The sequence below is a fragment of the Diospyros lotus genome, chromosome 4, assembly GCF_014633365.1.
Source record: "Diospyros lotus cultivar Yz01 chromosome 4, ASM1463336v1, whole genome shotgun sequence".
NCBI classification, from domain to species: Eukaryota; Viridiplantae; Streptophyta; class Magnoliopsida; order Ericales; family Ebenaceae; genus Diospyros; species Diospyros lotus.
In genome coordinates this window covers 7,630,500-7,652,116 of record NC_068341.1, presented here as the reverse complement: position 1 = coordinate 7,652,116, position 21,617 = coordinate 7,630,500, and the positions used below count along the sequence as shown (strand labels likewise).

Below are 21,617 nucleotides of genomic sequence, written 5' to 3'. Positions count from 1 at the left end.
GTGCAATTTGTTTCAATTTATTTAATATCGTCAATTATGAAAGAGCCATTTTGAAAAACTTGAAAATTTATCTAATTAAATATAAATTTCAGAGCTGTCCAGATAAAAAATCTAAAATTTATGGAGTACACAATTAATTTGTAAAAACATTTTCCTACACATCATAAAAATTTGACCCTTTGACTTGAATATGTATAGAATTTCAAAAATTACTTAATCAAATTGTGAATTTTTTAAAATTACTCATAACAATCTCTTAAAAGATCAAAGCTCAAGGGGTTTTGAATCTAATTTAGGGGTTTTCATGAATAATTTAAAAGTTGAAGGACTGTTAGTTAGGCAAATTTTAAAATTTAATGAGTTTTCATGTCAAATAGTTAAAATTTAGGGACTATCATACTTAATTTATCTATCTATATATATATATAATTTTAATCTAAGTAACAGTACTTAATTTATATTAAGTAACGTTAATGCGATAATTCAAATTAATTATGCATCGATAACTTCATATCGAAAATCATGTCGCTTGCTTGAGTTTGCAACGGTGCAAAACACTACTTCTAGTCGTTAGTTTGAATCATTGACGTGGGATGGGAGCACTAAATTGCGACAGCTGTTAAGAGAAGAAGTCACCGGGACGTGCCACGTGCACGCCCAATTGGCCACGCAAGCCTCCTTAATTTCTGCTATAGGCCCGAAGAGCCCCATCATCTTATCATCATTGTGATCTGATCTCTGATCCGAACCAGCAAGAAAGAAGAAGAAACAATAATCGAGTCCCCGGAGATGGAAGGAGAGAACCGATCGACTCACGTCAGCGTCCCCGGCGAGCCCACCCACACCAAGACGTCCCTCGTCGAGAAGGCCACCAGCACCATTCAGAGCTTCGGCCCCATCAACAAGATCCACCAACATCTTTGCGCGTACGTACATACATACATGCATGCATGCATACATATATATATTTATATATTCCCCTTTTCTTCTGCTTTAGTTTTTCTGTTTGCTTCTGTTGTTTTTTGATGGTGATGGTGATGATGATGATTATTTGGGTTGTTGAAATGGAAATTTAAGATTCCATTTCTACGCCGACGACATGACGAGGCAAGTGGAGGCGCACCACTATTGCGGCCACCAGAACGAGGAGATGAGGCAGTGCCTGATCTACGACAGCCCGAAGCCCGACGCCAATCTGATCGGACTGGAGTACATAATCTCGGAGGAGCTGTTCCTGACGGTGCCGGACGAGGAGAAGCCGCTGTGGCACAGCCACCAGTACGAGGTGAAGAGCGGCATGCTGTTCATGCCGGGGGTGCCGGGGCCGGTGGAGCGCAAGGATCTCGAGAAGGTGTGCAAGACGTACGGCAAGACGATCCACTTCTGGCAGATTGACCGGGGAGACACGCTCCCGCTCGGCCTGCCCCAGGTGATGATGGCCTTCACCCGAGACGGCCAGCTCTACGACAACTTGGCTCAAGGTATGCACGTGAGAGGATAAGACTATATATGGATAGAAATGAGGGAGCAACGAGTTAGAATTATGGATACTGATAATTAAGTAAATTGTGTTGTGTGTGTATTCAGATGTTCAGAAGGAGTTTGGGGTTTCGTTCGTGAAGGAGAGGGAGAATCGGGCCTATATGACAGGGCTGGCAAACGGAATTCACCCACTAGCAAATGCAGCAGGAAAAGGGTTGAAGACAGTGCTAAGGGAGACAGATTGCAAGCCGGTGGATGCCGTGCCCAGGGTCGTCGTTTGAGAGCTATTGGGCTCATGTTTTCCCAAAGTCCACGTCCAAAAGTTTATGCCCGTGGAGTATGGTTACATAGTATATATATATATATGGTTTGTGCATTGTTGCTGGTAAACTCCTAGGTGTCGCATGTTTGTTTGGAAATTAATATATATATATATATATCTTCATAGGTATATATGTGTCGTGTTCAGTATCAAATTTTGGGTCTTCAACTCTCTTAAGATGCATGGCAGATTTTGGTCTTGAATCATCACGTGTTTTGAAGAGGGTTGTTTTCAGCTCTTCTGAGAATTTTGCCTTCCGTAACATTGGTATCTTTCCCCCCCCCCCCCCCCCCCCCCCCTCTTTTATTGGTCAAACAGCTGGTTTTACACTTTGAATTTGTCATCGTTCAATCACAGAAGGGTCTGAATTTGTCTGAATTTGTGGTGTTCTAGTTATAAATGAGCCAGAAAGAATCATATTTGTATGTAACTTTTCTTGTTCTTTGCGTAAAATATTGCATCTTTTCACTTTTCACAATATGAACTTGTGACCTAATTACAAAGAAAAAGAAATTCCTGTACCAGTAATGAAGGAAAGAAAATGGCCTGAAAGTAGCACTAGAGACGGGAAAATAAAAATCATGGTTTTTTTTTTTTTTTTCTCTGCTGGATTCACTATCAGTAGTTATACAAAAAATTCTGCGCAAGGATTATGCAGTTACTACTATTAGAATATACAGATAAATCATGTTTTTTTTCCCCCTGTACAGTAGCTGCAGAACATAAAAACATACAAAAGTTCTTACAGTAAGACATGTTTATTCTTCCTTTTAGTTTTTTATGGTAAGACTTGGATGATAGTTTCTTCGACAGATTGGAGATTCAGTTCAACTCTCATGGCACACGTTCCAGCACCCGCTGCAGTGCCCTTTTGATTCCTTCCTGATCAAGTGATGTTGTCAGCTGTATTTCCTGCACCTTATTCACAAAAAAAAAAAAAAAATTCATCTCAGAATTCTTCACCAAGAGATGTTGCCAGTTCTATAGCTTACAGCTGTTACTTTGTCCTATGTTAGGCTGGCTTATTGATTGGTTTTTAAGATTCACATTGACAATATAAATCCATGCAAAAGAACGGCGACAGCGTGGCAAAATTTTACTTAGATGCTTTCTTGAATAACCATTGCTTTGTAATTTAAAAAAACATTGAGAGAGAGAAAGAGAGAGAACCTGTCTTCCAGCACGAGCAAGGAGGGTGAACAGATTGCCAATGGCTGGAGCCTGTGGTAATAACGCAAGATGAAACTTTCAAATGGGTAGGAAAGAAGACACCATAACCAGTAGACGGTACAGAATGAAACTGAAGAAACTTACATTAGAAAGCCAAAGTTGTAGATCTTGTGAAACCACCCTCTTCTCAAATCCTTGCCGGCTGATTCTTACGTCATTTATTCTGAACAAACCCATAACATTGATAACGAGGGGAACCCATCTAATGGTTCTATGTTGTACCAAAAGCAGAAAAATGGGAAAATCACAGATGTTATACTCAACACTCAACACACACTACACTTAAATCTCTCATAGTTTACAATGTCAAGGGGTTCTTCAGCTTTGAATATCATAAGCACAATGAAGAAAAATTAAAATTTTCATCTTCTCCAATATGCCCCAAGAAGGGCACTGGTCAAATGCCTATGAGAACCTTTCTCTTATGGAAATATCTCCATTAAATAATCTGAATCCATATAGTCAACGATCTTGTTTCCCTTAGGTAGCTTCACTAGGTCCCAAGTACCACTGTTGCATGCGATGCAATTTTTTCTCTTCTTCTATATATAGTCACAGTGAGTAGTAGTACTAAGATAAAGAAACCAAATTTGCACAGGGTTGAAACCTCCAACTCTTGCTAATCAAGGGATATTTCTTGTTTTTTGTTGCATCAACTAAACTAATGAACTCCTCCTTTGAGTGAGACATGGTAAACTCGTAACAATTTTCATCTCTGCTAATGATGCATTTAGGTGATTTATTATTTAAATACTATAATTTGTTTCCCTTCACCCCAATAGCATGATCCAAAAAAAATGCATTTTCTACCTCTAGGTTCTAACTTCCCATCTTTTACATGTGCACATGTAGAACCACAAATTTTTTAAATCAGAATAATTACCACATTTACTATAGCATCCTCCAATGGAGTCTTAAACTTAATGGGCCTGCATAGCGAGTGATTGACCCAACAAGAAGTTGTTGAAATTGCCCCTACCCGAGACTTAAAAGGACAAACCAAAGAAAGAGATGAAAAACCAAAAATCTAGAGGACAAAATTGTATCTCTTAAAAGAAAAGCAAATGGTATAATATAAGTATAGTAGCACACTGAGAAGAGGCATCTAAAATAATTACGCCATAAGCAACCCAGATTGGACTATTGACCTATCAGAAAGCACTTGGGAAAACCCAGAAATTATTAGTTTTCAATTTAAGGCCCTTACCTTTAATATGGAGAAAACACTCATTTACATCACATAGAAAAAGAACATAGGTTGTATAGATAAAGCAGCTGGAAATAATGCTAACATGAATTTTAGAGAAATAGAACACATTTAACATTACCTTTAAGATAGACCTGACTACGAAAATAACATAAAACATTAATTGGAGGAAAAGACACGTACGAACAAAAATATGAAGATAAACACGTTCATTACAGAAATTCCTGTCAAACACTAAAGGTTCTAAACTGAAAAAAGAAAAAAAAGTAAAAAAAAGATGCTATGAGTAAAGTTCAATATGCAGTTCAACACCCATAAAATTCCTCAAACAAATTTCCGGCACAAATACAAAATGAAGTCATACCCTGCTTCCTTTAATAGCTCTTCTAATATTGCTTCAAGCCCTGGAAGAGGTTCAATATTGAATGCAGTGCTTGTGCCAGAAGAACCAGGAATGCTTGAGCCATCCTATAAACGTATTTGCATTAGTAACTGAATTAATTACAGTAAGAATGAGACATGCAGTATAAACATTAGAAAATTACAATAAGAAACTGCACACCCTTTTCTTACCTGAGGAATGACTTTTTCCAAGGTTTCAAATAGTGGGTCTTCTTCTAATTGTTTGATTGACAATGTAACTCTTGACTTTTCCCTGCAATTAGTTATCAATTTATGGCCTTTACTTTTAAAATGGAGAAAACCCTCATTACATTCCATAAAGGAAAGACTAAAGCTTAGAGGAAGCAAAAAAATATCAGAGTGGGATAGAAATTTGGAATAAAGCTTGGCATCTCATGAAACCAAAATTAACACTTCAAACTACACAGTTACAAACGCTTAACATTATTAAATATAAGTCAACAATGTAGTTATTCACTTGAACAACCAGAAAAATGCATACATCCCAATAAAGCAAGTAGCACATACATATAAATCTAGAACCTCCATTCCCACATACATATAAATCTAGAACCTCCATTCCTTTTAGATAGGAGTCTTTCTAACAAAATATGAGATTAGACAAAAGGGTGATGTCATTTTTTTGAAGGGAACTAACAATATGCATTTTCCTCCTAGTTGCCAAAAAAAGGTCATAGTTTATCATGAAGGGCATTGCTTAGGCATGATCAGGCATATCCAACTTCCTGCCCGTCCTTACAGTTCAAACATTATCCAGGATGCCCTGCTTGAAGCTTACCAATGAAAGAATGAGCACGTCAATTGCATTAAATTAAGATTGTTACTCCTTAAACAAAGTACTGGCATAGTTTCCAACAATTTTTATCGACAATTACTTTTATGGGCCTCAAATACATCATCAGGATCATAAATCTTGCTACCAATTTGCTAAATGGTTATTCTAAAACATGGAATACTTGCATTCCAGGACATTGAATTTAGAAATGTTACTGAAATTCCAGGTTTTTTTTATATTCATTTCCTTAAAGGTTTTCTTTAGGAAGAAAAAATAAATGTAATAAACTGAAATTTAGGGGTGTAGAGTTTTGGTACATTAAAATATATAAATTGGCAATCATATTCTGATAAATGTGTTTTTACATGATTAAATTGAAGAAAAATAAATGATTTGGTATCATTTATTGAAATATATAATCTTTTGAAGAAAATGTCTCCAAAAGCACCCTAGATTTTAACAGTAATCTTTACAAACCTACACCTAATGTACCACATTTTAGATAGTGTGGCATAGCACATTCTCCTTCCATGTACCAGAATGGCATGAATACCAGGTAGCATAGTGTAAACAACATAAAGTTATTTTATATAAAAAGTGGGCCCTAAAAGGTTCATCCAGTAGTTCGATTTGTTAGTCATAACCAGGTCATCTAATCCCAAAGAGAGTTTAAGGTCTCAATAAAATTAGTCCCTGGATGTTACCATATGACATTAACAAGATCAGCAGATATTATATGTAATAGAGCATGTCAAATCACCTATCTATTTTAATAATTTTCACCCTCACTTCATCACCCTCAGTAAGGATGTCTCTTACGTCTTGAACTAAATCCCACGACACTTCTGAGACATGCACAAGTCCAGTGAGATAATAGCAACCTGCATCATAGTTTCAAAATACTGCTAATAACTTTGTCATTGTGTGGAATATATATCCAAAAAAATCTTAATTATAAAGAAGTACCATCTGGGAAACGTAAATGAACAAAAGCACCAAAATCCTCGACGGAGGCCACTCTTCCTTCAAAAATATCCCCTACATTAATTTGTTGAGAAAACTTTGACCACACAGCTTCCTTTTCAGAGAATATCAATTTCCTGTTCTCTTGATCTGCTTGGATTACCTACAATCATTTAGAAAGATGTAAGTTCCACCTTCATCCTGACGCTTAGGTGGTTTTTGTGGTAAAGTAACAGTAATACTTCTTCAGAACACGATAAAGGAAACTTAGGAGCTATCTAGAATATTTAACCCAAACACACCACCATGAAATGCACCCACTATTTGTAAATAAACTTATCAAAATATGGAAAGATCTCCAGTCTGTGATGAACTAATTTGAAGAGTATGATGTGACCTGTATAATTCTTTCTTAACATTTATAAGCTGCCAATCTTATTCAAAGAATGAGCAGCTACACAAGAGACCTAAAATCTTAAGAAAATAACCAAAGCAGTATAAGCTTAATAAAATAAGAATTACAATATCTACCAAAGCAGTATAAGATGTTACAAATGTTAATGTGGAGATAATGAAGGATTAAAGCTGATAAGCCGAGATTAAAGATAAGATAAGAAGATTTGAAGATTGGTTGCTGCATAGATAAAATACCAAATATTTAGGAGATAAGATAAAGCTGATTTAGTTTATCTAGAGATAGCTAGTTTATATTTAAATTTATTAGATATGTTATATATAGAATAGACTCCAACCTAAGGTAGAAGACTTGTATATTTATTTCCCTTTGTTTCGGTTAATTTTTTTTTTATTCCAATTTTAGAATCGATTTCTTCATGGTATCAGAGTAGGAATTGTTTTTTTTCCCTCCTAATTATCAACGCCGCCGCTATCAGGTTCTCGGCATTGCAAAACCATCAGCGTTCAAACTACTAGCCACCAACATCTTTCTTTGACCCGTAGACACCAGAATCTCCTATCAAGATGGCTGACAGAGGCAGCAAGTCCACCGATGCAGGCAAGACCACTGAGATTATCCCCTATCCAAATACCAATGCTGTAACCACTGATAATAACATGTTCACAATTATCGAGCACAAGCTCAATGGTCAGAACTACCTTCAGTGGTCACAATCAGTGTTGATGTTTATTTGTGGCAAGGGAAAAGATGACTACCTAACCAGCGCCACAACCAAGCCAGGAGAAGAGGAGCCCGGTTACAGGGTTTGGAAGACAGAAAATAACATGGTGATGTCTTGGCTCATCAACTCAATGACCAATAAAATCGGTGAGAATTTTCTACTTTATAATTCTGCACAAGAGATTTGGGAGGCGGCTAAAGAAGCCTACTCACATGCTGAAAACACCTCAGAATTATTTGAAATTGAGAGCAAGTTAGATGACCTTAGGCAAGGTGATTCCCATGTTACTCATTATTTTAACTCTCTCAACAAATATTGGCTTCAATTGGATAAGTGTGACACTATGCAATGTAAGTGTACAGAAGATGCAGCTACATACAAACAGATTGTAGAAAAGAGGAGGCTGTACAAATTTCTTATAAGTTTAAACAAGAACCTAGATGGAGTTCGTGGAAGAATCCTTGGAACAAAGCCTTTGCCAAACCTAAGAGAGGCTTTTGTTGAAGTTAGAAGGGAGGAGAGTCATATGAAAGTCATGCTCAAATCTACAAATCCAACTATAGAACAATCAGGTCACCCGCAACAGCTAGCAAGTTCCGTTTAAACAAACGAAGAATCGGCCATGGTGTGAGCATTGCCGGAAGAGTGGATACACTAAGGACACTTGCTGGGAAATTCACGGAAAGCCTCATGACTGGAAGCCAGCCTATGAAAAAAGGAGTAGAGGGACACTAGCTTCAATGGAGGAAACTACAGCAACCATAGCACCAAATCTGTTCAGTAAAGAATAGATGGAATGGCTCCAAAATATGTTTGGGAAAACCCAGATCTCTCAGCCTTCTAACCTGGCATCCGCCTCAATAGCTTTTAAAGGTAAATCTCTACATCTTTTGACTGCAAAAAGTGAATTTCCTGCTGTATGGATTGTTGATTCAGGGGCTTCGGATCATATGACCGGAGACATTGATCTACTAACTAATTTTCAACCTTGCAAACAAGATTGGATGGTAAGGATAGCTGATGGTTCACAGTCAAAGGTTGTTGGAATAGGTTCAATGGAAATTTATGGAAATCTGATATTAAAATCAGTTCTTTTAGTGCCAAGTTTAGATTGCAATTTAATATCAGTAAGCAAATTAGCTGTTGACTGTGATTGTGTGGTTAAATTCTCACAAAATTTGTGTGAATTTCAGGACCGGAGTTCGGGGAAGACGATTGGCAGTGCTGAAACATGTTCCGGCCTCTACATACTTAAAGGGACTCCTCATTCTAGCAATAAACTTATTCAATCCAGCAATTATGCCTTTTTTAAACCATCAGTTTGTTTATCTCATTCCAACAATAACAGTGCTATCATGTTATGGCACTATAGATTAGGCCATCCTAATTTTGTTTATCTTCATAAAATATTTCCCGCATTATTTGAGAATAAAGATTCCCATATTCTATAATGTGAAATCTGTCAATTCTCTAAACATATACGAAACACTTATCCTAGCCAACTCTATACTCCAACTTCACCTTTCTCCCTAATTCATAGTGATGTGGGGGGGGCTTCTAGGGTTAGAAACATTACTGAGGCACGTTGTTTCATATCTTTTATTGATGATCATACTCGGCTCACATAGGTATTCCTTATGAAAGACAAATCTAAAGCTGGTACCATTTTCCAAACCTTTCATTCAATGGTGCAAAGGCAATTTCATACCAAAATTCAGATTCTGAGAACAGATAATGGCAAAGAATACTTCAATATTATTCTTGGTCATTACCTATCCCAACAAGGCATTATACATCAAAGCTCATGTGTTAATACCCCCCAACAAAATGGGGTCGCTGAAAGAAAGAACCGATACCTATTAGAAGTGATCGTTGTTGTTCTCTACTAGTGTCCCTTCCAAATTTTGGGGTGAGGCTATCCTAACGGCTGCCTATCTAATCAATAGAATGCCCTCACGCATCCTAAAATATCAAACCCCTAGCCAACTTCTAATCGATCTCTTTCCTCACTCTCGGATTCTATCCTATGTTCCTCTCAAAGTTTTTGGTTGTTGTGCATTTGTTCATGTACATAACCATATGAGAAGCAAGCTTGAGCCCCGGTCACTCAAATGTATTTTCCTCGGCTATTCTCCTCATCAAAAGGGCTATAAATGCTACTCTCCATTGCTTCAAAAATTCTTTATTTCCATGGATGTCACATTTTTTGAACATCAGCCATATTACCCCAAAACTAATATTCAGGGGGAGAATACTCAAGATTTCTCTTCAGAATATCAATTTTGGAAAAATTCTACTGATAGCCAGCAATATGAGCAGCCCCCTGAACCTACCTCTATCTCCTCTAACGACCATTTTGCTCCTCTTACCAAGGAACCTCCTAATTCTACCACTAAACTTCAAGTTTACTCTAGAGGACAGCCCCGATCTAAGGAGAATGAGGCCCCAACATGTTCTAGGACTGTCCAAGAGGCTGAACCGATTCTTCCGACAGATGGAGGAAAGAAAATGACTGGTGAGAATATTGATATTGTATCTATTGATGATGAGGATTTACATTGGCCTATTACCTTGAGAAAGGGTGTAAGATCATGTACACAACATCCCATACAAAACTACATCTCTTACAAGGGGCTTTCACCAAAATTCAGTGGATTTGTTTCTAATTTGAACAAAGTGCAGGTTCCTAACAATGTTAAAGAGGCGTTCAAACACCCTAGATGGAAAGAGGTTGTTCTTGAGGAAATCAGGGCTTTGAAAAAAAATGAGACATGGGATATCACTGACTTACCTCTCGGAAAAAGCCCAGTGGGATGCAAATGAGTCTTTACAGTAAAATACAAGGAGGATGGAAATATTGACAGATTCAAGGCCAGGTTAGTTGCAAAAGGCTTCACCCAATCCTATGGTATTGACTATTAAGAGACATTTGCCCCCGTGGCAAAGCTAAATACTATCAGGGTCCTACTGTCCTTAACAGCAAATTTGGATTAGCCTTTACATCAGTTAGATGTGAAGAATGCTTTTCTAAATGGAGATCTAGAAGAGGAAGTTTGCATGGAAATCCCTCATAGATTTGAATCTCACCAAACAAGAAACAAGGTATGCAAGCTAAAGAGATCATTATATGGGCTTAAACAATCCCCAAGAGCCTGGTTTGAGAGATTTACAAGGGCAGTCAAGAAGCATGGATATAACCAATGCCAAACCGACCATACTCTATTTATCAAACACTCCTCAAAAGGTAAAATATCCATTCTTATTGTATATGTTAATGATATCATTGTTATAGGGGATGATATTATTGAAATCGAAAGCCTCAAAAAGATACTTGCAAGGGAATTTGAGATCAAAGATCTTGGGGGTCTAAGATATTTCCTAGGCATGGAAGTGGCTAGATCCAAAGAAGGAATTTCAGTCTCTCAAAGGAAATATATTCTGGATCTCCTTGATGAAACAGGAATGTTGGGTTGCAAACCAGCAAAGACTCCTATGGAATCTATGACAAAGCTTGATATTGGCAAAGAAAGTACTCTAGTTGACAAAGGGAGATATCAAAGACTAGTGGGAAAACTCATATACCTATCTCACACTAGACCTGATATTGGTTTCTCTGTAAGCATTGTAAGCCAATTTATGAATGACCCCAAAGAAGAGCATTTGCAAGCAGTTTATCGGATCCTAAGGTATTTGAAATTAACTCTTGGCAAAGGATTAATGTTTAGAAAAATAGAAGACCGAGGAATCAAAGTCTACAGTGACGCAGATTGGACCGGATCAATCCTGGATAGAAGATCAACTTCTGGGTATTGTTTATTTGTATGGGGAAACCTAGTTACTTGGCGTAGCAAGAAGCAATCAATTGTTTCCAGAAGTAGTGCAGAGGCTAAATTTAGAGCTTTGGCACATGGATTTTGTGAAGGAATATGGTTGAGAAGACTACTACAAGAATTACAAGTGAATATGACAGAGCCAGTACAGATGTTGTGTGATAACCAGTTGGCCATCAGTATTGCTAAAAATCTAGTTCATCACGACCGGAAGAAACATGTGGAGATTGATAGACACTTTATCAAATAAAAATTGGAAGAAGGAGTTTTCAAGCTAAACTATACTCCTACTAACAATCAAGTGGCGAATATTCTCACTAAAGCCTTACCAAAAAGAATATTTGACAAATTGAGCTGCAAGCTTGGCCTGAACAACATATTCAGCCCAGCTTGAGGGGGAGCGTGGAGATAATGAAGGATTAAAGCTGATAAGCCGAGATTAAAGATAAGATAAGAAGATTTGAAGATTGGTTGCCACATAGATAAAATACCGAATATTTAAGAGATAAGATAAAGCTGATTTAGTTTATCTAGAGATAGCTAGTTTATATTTAAATTTATCAGATATGTTGTACATAGAATAGACTCCAACCTAAGGTAGAAGACTTGTATATTTATTTCCCTTTGTTTCGGTTAATTTTTTTTTTATTCCAGTTTTAGAATCGATTTCTTCGGTTAAAGACCTATTTTTTTTTTTTTATTACCAAATGTTAAGAGGTTTCATTTTTATCTTTGTTACTTGTCTTCTTAGATAGATAGATGCTTTCTATAACCTTTCAAGGATTTTAGTAACTGTATGAAACAAAGAGTTGTATATATCCTCTTCCTGAATTCACCAACCCACTAAGAACACATTCCAAGTTTTGTTTTTAATTGTTCCTTCCTAAAAAAGATGATCAGTGGTTAAAAGTATGAAGATTTACTTAACATATTTAGTGGTAAGAACTAAAGAGCAACACATGCGTTAACAGGTTAGAAAATTAGCATTACAAAGAGAAGCAGCAGCTGCTGCACAAGAAGCAATCAACTAAAACCCATAATTTGGTCATCTTTCTAGGTAAAGAACTATTTTCAAAATCTACCAGTTTTTTTAATAACAGAAAATCAACTTGCATTGTCATATGAATAAGGATATCTCTTTGAAAACTTCCAACTAATATCTTCTGAATAGACCAACACAGAACCCCCAGGACCAAAACCCAGCACTGACCTTCTCTATCAAGTTTTAAATTTATTCCCTCCTTTCTAACCTGTCATCCTTGTAGTGAATTTTAATTATCTCAATCTTAAAGGAGTTGAACTGAACTTTGGAAATTTCAATACATTTGCTCCCCTGAATCTTAACATATTCTGATCTTGCTTCCCGTTGACCTTCAATAAAAATCCCCACCTCCTATTAAATCAACTTCTGGATCTATCAAATTTATATTGCAAACCTTTATGCCTAAATGACATATACTAATATGTTGACGTCAAATTTTTCCGTAAAATCCTACCTGACCAAGAGATATTGGTATTCACAATCATGCATTTTAGGGCAAACTTGCACAGTTGAAATTGAAAATAGGGGTGACAGGTCCTTACTGACTTTATAGAAATGCTAAATATAGGGATGGCTTTTCAAGGTAGTGTCAGTATTCAAAATTTGACATGATGTATTCAACAAAATCTGACACAATAACATTGATTAATACAAGAGGAATAAAAGATAATACCTTCACAGAAATAAGTGAACCAGTTAGAGCTTTTGCAATCTCTCGGATGCCCTTGTTTGGTTCTACATTAAATGCTAAAAAACAATGAGTTAACAAATACAATGCTATGGAAAAGTAGGTTGCACTAACTCTTAGCAAACACCACCTTGCATAGGTGAAGCATAATTTCATAAGATAAATATATTGCCTTAAAAGTGTAATTTTATGCATCTAACAGATCACATTAAAAAAAATTGAAAGGAGTTTTTTTTAAAGAAAATTGAAAAGAATTATCCTTTTGAGAAAGGAAAACAGAAATCTTCTAGAAGGTTTAGCATGATACGTGTGTACAGGGACAAATACATCAAGGAAAAAATTGTAGCAGTAAAACAACACGCAACACGTGCGTGAGCGTGCACACAAGCATATATATATATATATATATATAGAGAGAGAGAGAGAGAGAGAGAGCACAATCCGAAATATTGACATTAGATAAAAAGAAGAATTTTGTACCTTTGCATGAATGAGATGGACTCAATTGGGGATAAGGAAGAAAACCAACTAGCGAATAAAACCGAACCAGCAAACCACCTCCATTACAACCTTCAATTCTGCCCTCATAGATGAATCCCCTTTCATGATAAGCCTTGGCTGCTTTCCAATCAGCAGATCTCTACTCCTTTGTAGAGTGTAAGTGTTAGATCACATGATTCATCAAAAGCATTCAGCTCCAATTGTAAAAAAGGACAGCAAGGAACAGAAATTTGAGAGATTTTTCTTCTTAAAAGTTTTTGTGCCTTGAATTATCCTGCACTACTGCAAATAATCAAATTCCCTCCCTCATGAAGGACCTTTAACGGCAAGGGGAAGCTAGAAATCACATCCAAATATCACACACGATTTAGGTTCATTAAGCACATTTTAGCTTATACATTAATAAAGCAAATTTGTAGCCCATGCAAGTGTGCATAGAATAGCACGTGACACTGCACAAGCAACAGTTTCTAAGTGTACACAAATGCAAGGGAAATAGCCGATATAAGATTGAAATGAATAAAATTCTGGATTGTAATTGCGTAATTCCAGGGTGAATTAGTTTGGTTCCAAGTTACTGGGTTTTAATAAACTCAATTTGACCTCAAATATACAACATTCTGGATAAATCAGCAGCACCCATGCTGTGTGAATAAGAACTTCTTAATGATGATTTCAGCTGGAGACCTACCTTACCCAAAAACTAAAAGAAATAAAATAGAAGGAAGATTGTAATATGGGATTAATCATGGTCATAACATAACAGGGTTTGTCAAAGCACGATCCGTACCTTAAAGCTTAAGAGAATTCCAATTTAATTAATAACTATCCCGAAACCCTTCCATTTCAGACCCTTAGCATTCTTATACACAAACGAATGCACAATGCATAAAGATAAAAAAAATAATTAAAAAGAAAAAAAAATTGAAAACACGTCAGTAATTTCACCGTCAATTCTCCTAGAAAAGGCACACTCACGTTCATCCTAACAATGTTTCATCATCACCATGATTCAGCTGATTGTATACCTATATCTAGGCCAATAACAGGAACATCTTGGTTCAATCCACAGTCAACAGATCTCCGAATGACATCATAGAAACTTTATAGAAACGTCTCATCCTCGAACGGGTCGTAAAGCAAAGAAAAACCCAGACTCGATGGTGACCTTCTATTATCGATTTTCTAGGTTTACTCAGCCAGCAACCAAGTTGTAAAAGATGTCGAAGAAAATGAGAGAAGGAAACACACCCGAGCTTGTCTGAAACTCTCAGCCGAGTCTTCAACCTGCCCCGCAGCCTGGTCGATGGCTTCAGTCTTGGCATCGCCGGACACGGAGACCTTGGCGGGGTGAAGTGGGTGTCTTCCGGCGGATGAATTCCGGCAAGAAACGGGGAAGTTGACGGAAACGCAGTGATGATGAGTGGGCGGAGAGGAGGTGTCAGTGGTGAAGAGGTGGGAGAGAAAGGCAAGGCCTCCTGAAACTGAGCCCAAAGCGGCAGAGAAAATGGGCATCTTGGTTGGGAATGGGAATGGGAATGGGAACGGAGATGGAAGAGAAGATTGGGGTTTGCGACTTGTGTGGGAAGAAGAAGATCATCAAATGAAAGGATGTAGTTGGGTTGGCTTTGGTTATGGACTTGGGATGAACTGATCAGTGAGATGTCAAGGGTGGGGACCATCCCATCCACGTGTCATCACCGTGCCCACGTCTTATCCGTTTTCTTTTCTTTTTTTTAACCCAAATTGATAATATTTACCATTATAATGCTATTTATACACTCTTTTTTGTATCTTCAATAAATTAATTATAAATATTATTTCACAAAATAATTAGTTAATTTTTACAAATTATTATTAAACTTATCCATTCAAATAATAACAAACTCTAATTATAAACGTGATTAAATTAGAAAATAAGAAAAAAAAATCATAAGACTTTTAATTATTTAAATTTTAACAATATTGCAAGATTGATACAAAATTAATAAATCTTACAATTTATTGTAGTGTTGAGACACTGACTCAAATTCAATAATTTTTTGATAATCAATGCTAAATTTAAGGATGTACCCTGAGAAAAGATAGCAGCGTCACCCCGAGGCAAAATTATGTTAATTGTCAAAAAGACAGATAAAATTACTTACAAATGTTTTGAGCGACGGGAGTACGTAACTTCAATAAAGGCAGGCATCACTTGGCCAAAAATAAAAAGAGAGACAACACTAGCACAATCATACAACTATAAGGTTCGAGTAATGCCCATTTGTAGTGGCCGTTAGGAGAACTTATTTTTGTTTGCTTACAGTTCAAAGAGTAAATGATTAACCAGTTCTATTCTAATCCTATCCCACGTATCATCACTCTAATTGTACTTGGCTAATCTCATATACCATCAGAAGAAGAAGACAAGACATTTATAGTCCTTAGAACTCAATGAGACCATCCAAATAGGAGTAGAACCACAAATCAGACACAACCCCTAAACCGGTAAAATGGACTCCTAAGGTGATGTTCCAAACCTTACACTTATCACTAAGCTACCTACTATCTTGAGTGTTTAAAGATTCCTCATTAATTTTATCCTTGGACCCCTATACGCACAAGTCACAAATTTGGCAAACATCTGTTTCTTCAGTTGTAGACAGACTTCGGCACTCTCAAACACACAGACGAAAATTTAGTTCTAAAAGTACACTAGAAACCTCTAAAACTCATTCTAGGGTCTTCTGGTTTCCTTCCACCTCTACCTCTTCCTCTTCCTCCATATCCTCTGCCTCTTACTCTCCCCCTTCCCCTTCCTCCCCCGCGCCTAGAAAAAGATCTTCCATACTTCATCTGAACCAGCGATTGCAGCAATTCATCACATAGGATGCAACCAATATGCAAGGTGGCTCCATCCTCCAAGGGTGTCGTTTTCTTGTTGAAGTCGACTTCGATGATGGTGGAATCACATTCAGGACAACGTTCCTTCGTTGTGGAAATCCGGTGAGCGCCTTCAGGAAGGAAAACAAGACAGTTGCACATGTTGCAGAAAAGCCTCCATTTGGGAGCACTAACTGGATCAAGCACAAGTGTCCCGTTGCATTCAGGACAGGCACAAACACCTTGGGCTATGAGAGAATGCCGGCACGTGGGATGTGGACAGAGGAAACATGGCATTCCAGCTCCTTTTCCCAACTTTCCCGAAACACCGGCTTTAGATGCACCATAAATTGTGCTTATACCTTCAAATGGGGGACTGTTATAGCAGTAAGGGCAGAAAGGAAATGTCTTGCCTTCTGGGCCAGGCAATGAGAACATCAGAAGCTCAAAGTTATCCAAAGGGCAAGTATGTTCTTTGTACAACTGCAAAAGGAAATTTCTTACTTAGCATTGTCAAGGGAAATAAAGTGCAAAACCTAAAAGAAGTATTAGGAGCAAAAAATAAAGGAAGCAGTAATATTAAAAAAATTAATATAATAAATCAGTTCAAAGAAGCAAAAAATGTTATATCAAGCACTAGTATATTAAAAAAATTACCTAAAAGAAGTCTAATAATCTCTTCAAAGGAGGCCAAAAAATAGAAGCAAGATGAAATAAATCTGTTTTATCATGCACTAGTATATATTACATGATCCAATAAAATAAAATTTACCAAATCACCAGAAACAGTAATATTAAAATAAAGGTCAAGATGTTTCTAAAAGTTCAGGAGATCCTTCCTGTAAAGATGCTAAAATCTTTTCCCCCATAACAGCAAGAGCAAGAACTGATTAAATTAAACAATTACTTAGGGTAGGAGCTCATATAAATAGGAATGGAGTAAAGGAACACGCCAATAGTAAAGATATTTATATAAAGAAGGTAGCTATTGAATCAAAACAACAGAATACGTGACTTTGATTGGGTCAATATTATTTGACTATTTCTCCCTTTCGAAATAAATTTTATATCTCGTGTTCTCTAATAATTTGCTTTTATAGCACGTGTAGATAAATATGAATATTGTTAGATATTACCAATGATGTCCAAACAACTCATTGTTCCGAACATATTTACAGAGTTTTGATTAGTTTCAGTGTGTAACTAGAAACATGAGAATTTCAATTTTCAATATCTAAAGTTCAAGTCCTGTGTACCATTTCAACAAGAGGGAGGTCCCAACAGGAATGGAGCATTTCCATACAAGATTGGCTTTCCATTATGTTACAAAATTTGGGCAGAAAATAAATGGTTGAACTGAGGTACTGACCCTTAATAATGGATTTTTATTTTGTTTTCTGGCAGATTAAGCAGCATTCAAATCTTCTTGGAAAGCCATAAAGAAACCTTAAGAACACTCAGCATATGGTATCCTAGAATTCAAATGAAGCAGAAAGAGTTTTCTAGTACTCTGGTGCGGACAAATTTCTTCAAAGCTACTATGCGCCATTTGGACTTCGGACAAATGAAGACTAAGCTTTTTGGCTGGGCATGTGGATATTACTTTAGATCATGATAACCTTTACTTGTAACAAGAGTAGGCTCACTCACACAGGGAATTACATAGAAATCGAAGCTTCTTATTATGACCCTTAATTCTTTCACCTTGGTTTTGGGGTATAGTGAACCTTATCCTTTCACCTTGGCTTTGGGGGTATAGTGAACCTTATTAATGAGAGTTGAGTTCCCATGGAGGTCACAGTACTGCTATTTCTTGTTGGGACAAACAATTAACACTGCTCCATCTTCTGCAAGACCACTACCTCAAGTATGCTGGATAAAGAACGTGAGAGCAAGCCTCCAAACAGTGGATGGTTGATGCTAATAACAAGAAGGGAGCAAGTTAGTGATTCATTTTCATCTTTTTATTATTATTACTATTTGCTTTAATTAAGTGATTCATTTACTTATTTTTTGATAAGTTGAAACATGGTGATTTTGTCCCATTAATAAAATCTTGACTTGATTTAAAATAGCAGTGCTTCTACCACAAATGTAATTCAGGTTCTTGTTTCTTCTAGCTTGGAAATTGACACACACAATATCTTTAGGGAGGGGAACCAAAAGTAATAGAATTATTAGTATAATTAGATATATTGCATATTGTTGTATGTGTTTTTATTTATTTATTTATTTGTTGTAACTATGTGTAATTAGGCTAAACCCGTAAATTATTAAACCCGTTGTGCCTATTATAAATAACACACTAAGAGACTAATCTCTTAAGTTTTTCTCTCATAATTGTTTTTTCACATGGTATCAGAGCCACCGGTGAGAAAAACCCTATCCACCGCTATGTATCTTTTTCCAGCGGCTTTCAAACCCTAGTTTTCTCTCTTCATCGTCACTGTTTATGCCAGAACATCACTGTCCAACCGTCGTTTGTTGGAACCGACCCCATCCTAGGGTTCGCTGCCTTCAGGCTAAGTTGCCGCTGAAAAATTGCAGCCGCCGAAGCTCCCACGCACCGCCATCCACCCCTACTCACCGGCGCGTCCGCCGGTTGTTTTCTCCTGGCTTCTCCAAATCAACTCACCTCCCTTCCCTAGGCCTATTCTTGGTGTCAAATCCTCGCTATGTCTAACCTCAGTGACGCAGTTTCTGTTGGTGCTACTCCCGCAACCGCACCTGTTGCCCCTACTGCCTTTTAGTCCTTTACTATCTCCAATCTCGGAACAACCAATATCACCACTGTCAAGTTGATAAGATTTGCCAATTATCTCTCATGGAAAGCCTCTGTCAAAATGTGGTTCAAAGGGCAAGGCCAAGCCGATCATCTTACCACAAAGGTTGAAAGTGTGCCGGAAGCCAATCGGGCTAGATGGGATTAAGTTGATGCCCAGTTATGCAGCCTCCTATGGCAGTCTATTGATCCATCCATCATGCAGCTCTTTTGCCCATTTGAAACTTGTGTTGACTTGTGGAAGGAAGCTGAAGAATGTTATACGAATGACATCCAACGTTTGTACATTGTGGTCTCTAATATCAAGAATTTGAAGCATGCGTCGTCCATGGAATCTTATTTGGGACAGATTCGGGCTCTCATGCAAGAATTTGATGCTCTTCTTCCCATTACTACGACCAAGACCGAACAACTTGCTCAAAGAGAGAAGTTTTTTATGGTTATTGCTTTTTCCGATCTAAAACCAGAATTTGATCCCATTAGGCATCAAATCTTGACCAGCTCCACTAATCCTACCATGAAGGACTTTTTTAAAAGGTTATTGAACATGACCGGTGCACATGGTATGTCATCTTCTTCCCATGTTGTTCTTCTAGCTGAATCTTCAACCCTTGTGTCTCAAACTTCTCACTCAGGAGGAAATAAAGGCCGTAATAATAATCGGCCACGTCCACAGTGTACCTTTTGTAAGAAACTGGGTCATCTTGAGGACAAGTGTTGGAAGAAACATGATAACCAGCTGCTCCGCCTACATCATCTACCAGTGCAGCTCATGCATTCCAGAGTGATCCTAGTTCTGCCCAATCTGCATCGGGTTCACAATTGATACCTATGTTTGCAGCTGAGTATGATGTCTTTTTGAAGTTTCAAGCCACCTAGTAGTCTCATCCTGATAATCTTGTTGCTTGCGTTGATAAAAGCCCATCTCTTAGTCCTTGGATTATAGATTCTGGCACCACTGATCATATGTGAGGTAATGAACTTCTTTTCTCTTCACTTACTTATTCTGATACCTTGCCTACAGTTACCCTGACTGATGGCACCAAAACTGCAGTTAAAGGGATAGGCCAAACCACACCCACTTTGTCTTTATCTTTAATTCAATTTTATATGTCCCTAGCAGTCATTTCAATTTGATTTTAGTTAGCCAGCTTACTAAAACCCTTAACTGCTCAGTCACTTTCACTCCTACCTCTGTTTGTGTACATGACAAACGTACAGGGCAGACGATTGGCGTCGGGCATGAGTCAAAAGGTCACTATCATCTTACTGTGCCAATGGCTTGCACTAGTGCTGCTTCCCCAGATCTTCTCCACTCTCGTCTTGGTCATCCTAGCCTCTCCAAATTGAAGAAATTAGTTCCTAGTTTGTCATTGTTGTCTCTTTTTGATTGTGAGTCATGTCAGCGTGGTAAACACGCACATAGTTCTTTTTCCAATTGTGTCAATAATAGGGCTGAGGCTCCCTTTTCTCTTGTGCACTCTGATGTATGGGGGCCCAGTCATGTCAATTCTACTCTTGGTTTCTCATATTTTGTTACTTTCATTGATGACTTTTCTAGCTGCACTTGGTTATTTCTCATGAAGAGTCAGTCTGAGTTGTTTTCTGTCTTTCAAACATTCACTGCTGAAATAATGCCTCTGAGTACTTTTCTTCTCAATTTACTACTTTCATGACTACTCGTGGCATTCTGCATCAATCTTCTTGTCCTTGTACACCTCAACAAAATGGTATTACTGAGCATAAAAATCGTCATCTCATTAAAACTGCATGAACACTACTTTTACATGCTGATCTTCCCACCAAATTCTGGGGAGATGTTGTTCTTATTGCGTGTTATTTGATCAATCGCATGCCATCTTCAGTGTTAAAGGACAATATTCCTCACTCTCTTTTGTTCCCCTCCCAGCCCCTTTATTCTGTTCCCTTTTGTGTATTTGGATGTATCTATCTTGTGCATTCCTTTTCACCAGGATAGGATAAACTTGCTGCCAAATCCCTCAAGTGTATTTTCCTCGGTTACTCTCAGTTACAAAAATGCTATAAGTGTTACTCTCCTGAGTTGAACTGTTTTCTTATGTCTGCTGATGTCACATTCTTTGAACGATAATCCTTCGCAGTTGCTTAGCCTGATTCACGGCGTCTTGACTAGGTATTGCCCATTCCTTCTCTTACGTTGCCCTTATCAGATCCGTCTATCTCCTCCTTAGTGGACCCTCTACTTCCATCTTTCGGTCCACACTCTCCGGATCCTAAACTTACTTATCACCATCATCCTCATCCTGCTCCTGGCACCGACATTCCTCTTGACTGCGACTCTCCTAACTAACTCTCTCCGTCAGTGGTCGCTCTTGCCATGGATCTTGAG

General features: G+C 37.6%; 3 protein-coding genes across 7 annotated transcripts in view; 1 reads left to right on the top strand and 2 right to left on the bottom strand.

The window, feature by feature from the left end:
- Positions 1–744: 744 nt before the first annotated feature.
- LOC127800604 (oil body-associated protein 1A-like) lies at positions 745–1,987 on the top strand. The gene is made up of 3 exons (XM_052335314.1): positions 745–926; positions 1,078–1,481; positions 1,588–1,987. The coding sequence occupies exons 1-3, from the start codon at positions 790–792 to the stop codon at positions 1,761–1,763; spliced, it is 717 nt and encodes a 238-aa protein (XP_052191274.1). The 5' UTR covers positions 745–789; the 3' UTR covers positions 1,764–1,987.
- A 370-nt stretch (positions 1,988–2,357) lies between these two features.
- On the bottom strand, positions 2,358–15,237 carry LOC127799128 (uncharacterized). Of its 4 annotated transcripts, none has more exons than XM_052332872.1 (10): positions 14,854–15,237; positions 13,582–13,741; positions 13,087–13,160; positions 6,406–6,565; positions 6,200–6,320; positions 4,815–4,896; positions 4,606–4,709; positions 3,119–3,197; positions 2,975–3,025; positions 2,358–2,716 (listed from the first exon to the last, which is right to left on the bottom strand). In XM_052332872.1, the coding sequence occupies exons 1-10, from the start codon at positions 15,115–15,117 to the stop codon at positions 2,639–2,641; spliced, it is 1,173 nt and encodes a 390-aa protein (XP_052188832.1). In that variant the 5' UTR covers positions 15,118–15,237; the 3' UTR covers positions 2,358–2,638. The 4 variants fall into 4 exon arrangements, with proteins under 4 accessions (XP_052188832.1, XP_052188834.1, XP_052188831.1 ...); XM_052332874.1 differs by having other exon boundaries at positions 2,358–2,722; positions 6,200–6,284; XM_052332871.1 differs by having other exon boundaries at positions 2,359–2,722; positions 14,854–15,235.
- A 450-nt stretch (positions 15,238–15,687) lies between these two features.
- LOC127799127 (DNA topoisomerase 3-beta) overlaps positions 15,688–21,617 on the bottom strand; it is a 74,345-nt gene continuing 68,415 nt past the window's right edge. For both annotated transcript variants that reach the window (XM_052332869.1, XM_052332870.1), the window contains one exon: positions 15,688–16,950. In XM_052332869.1, the coding sequence (XP_052188829.1) occupies positions 16,300–16,950 (651 nt within the window). In that variant the 3' untranslated portion in view covers positions 15,688–16,299. The remainder of the gene's footprint in view (positions 16,951–21,617) is intronic.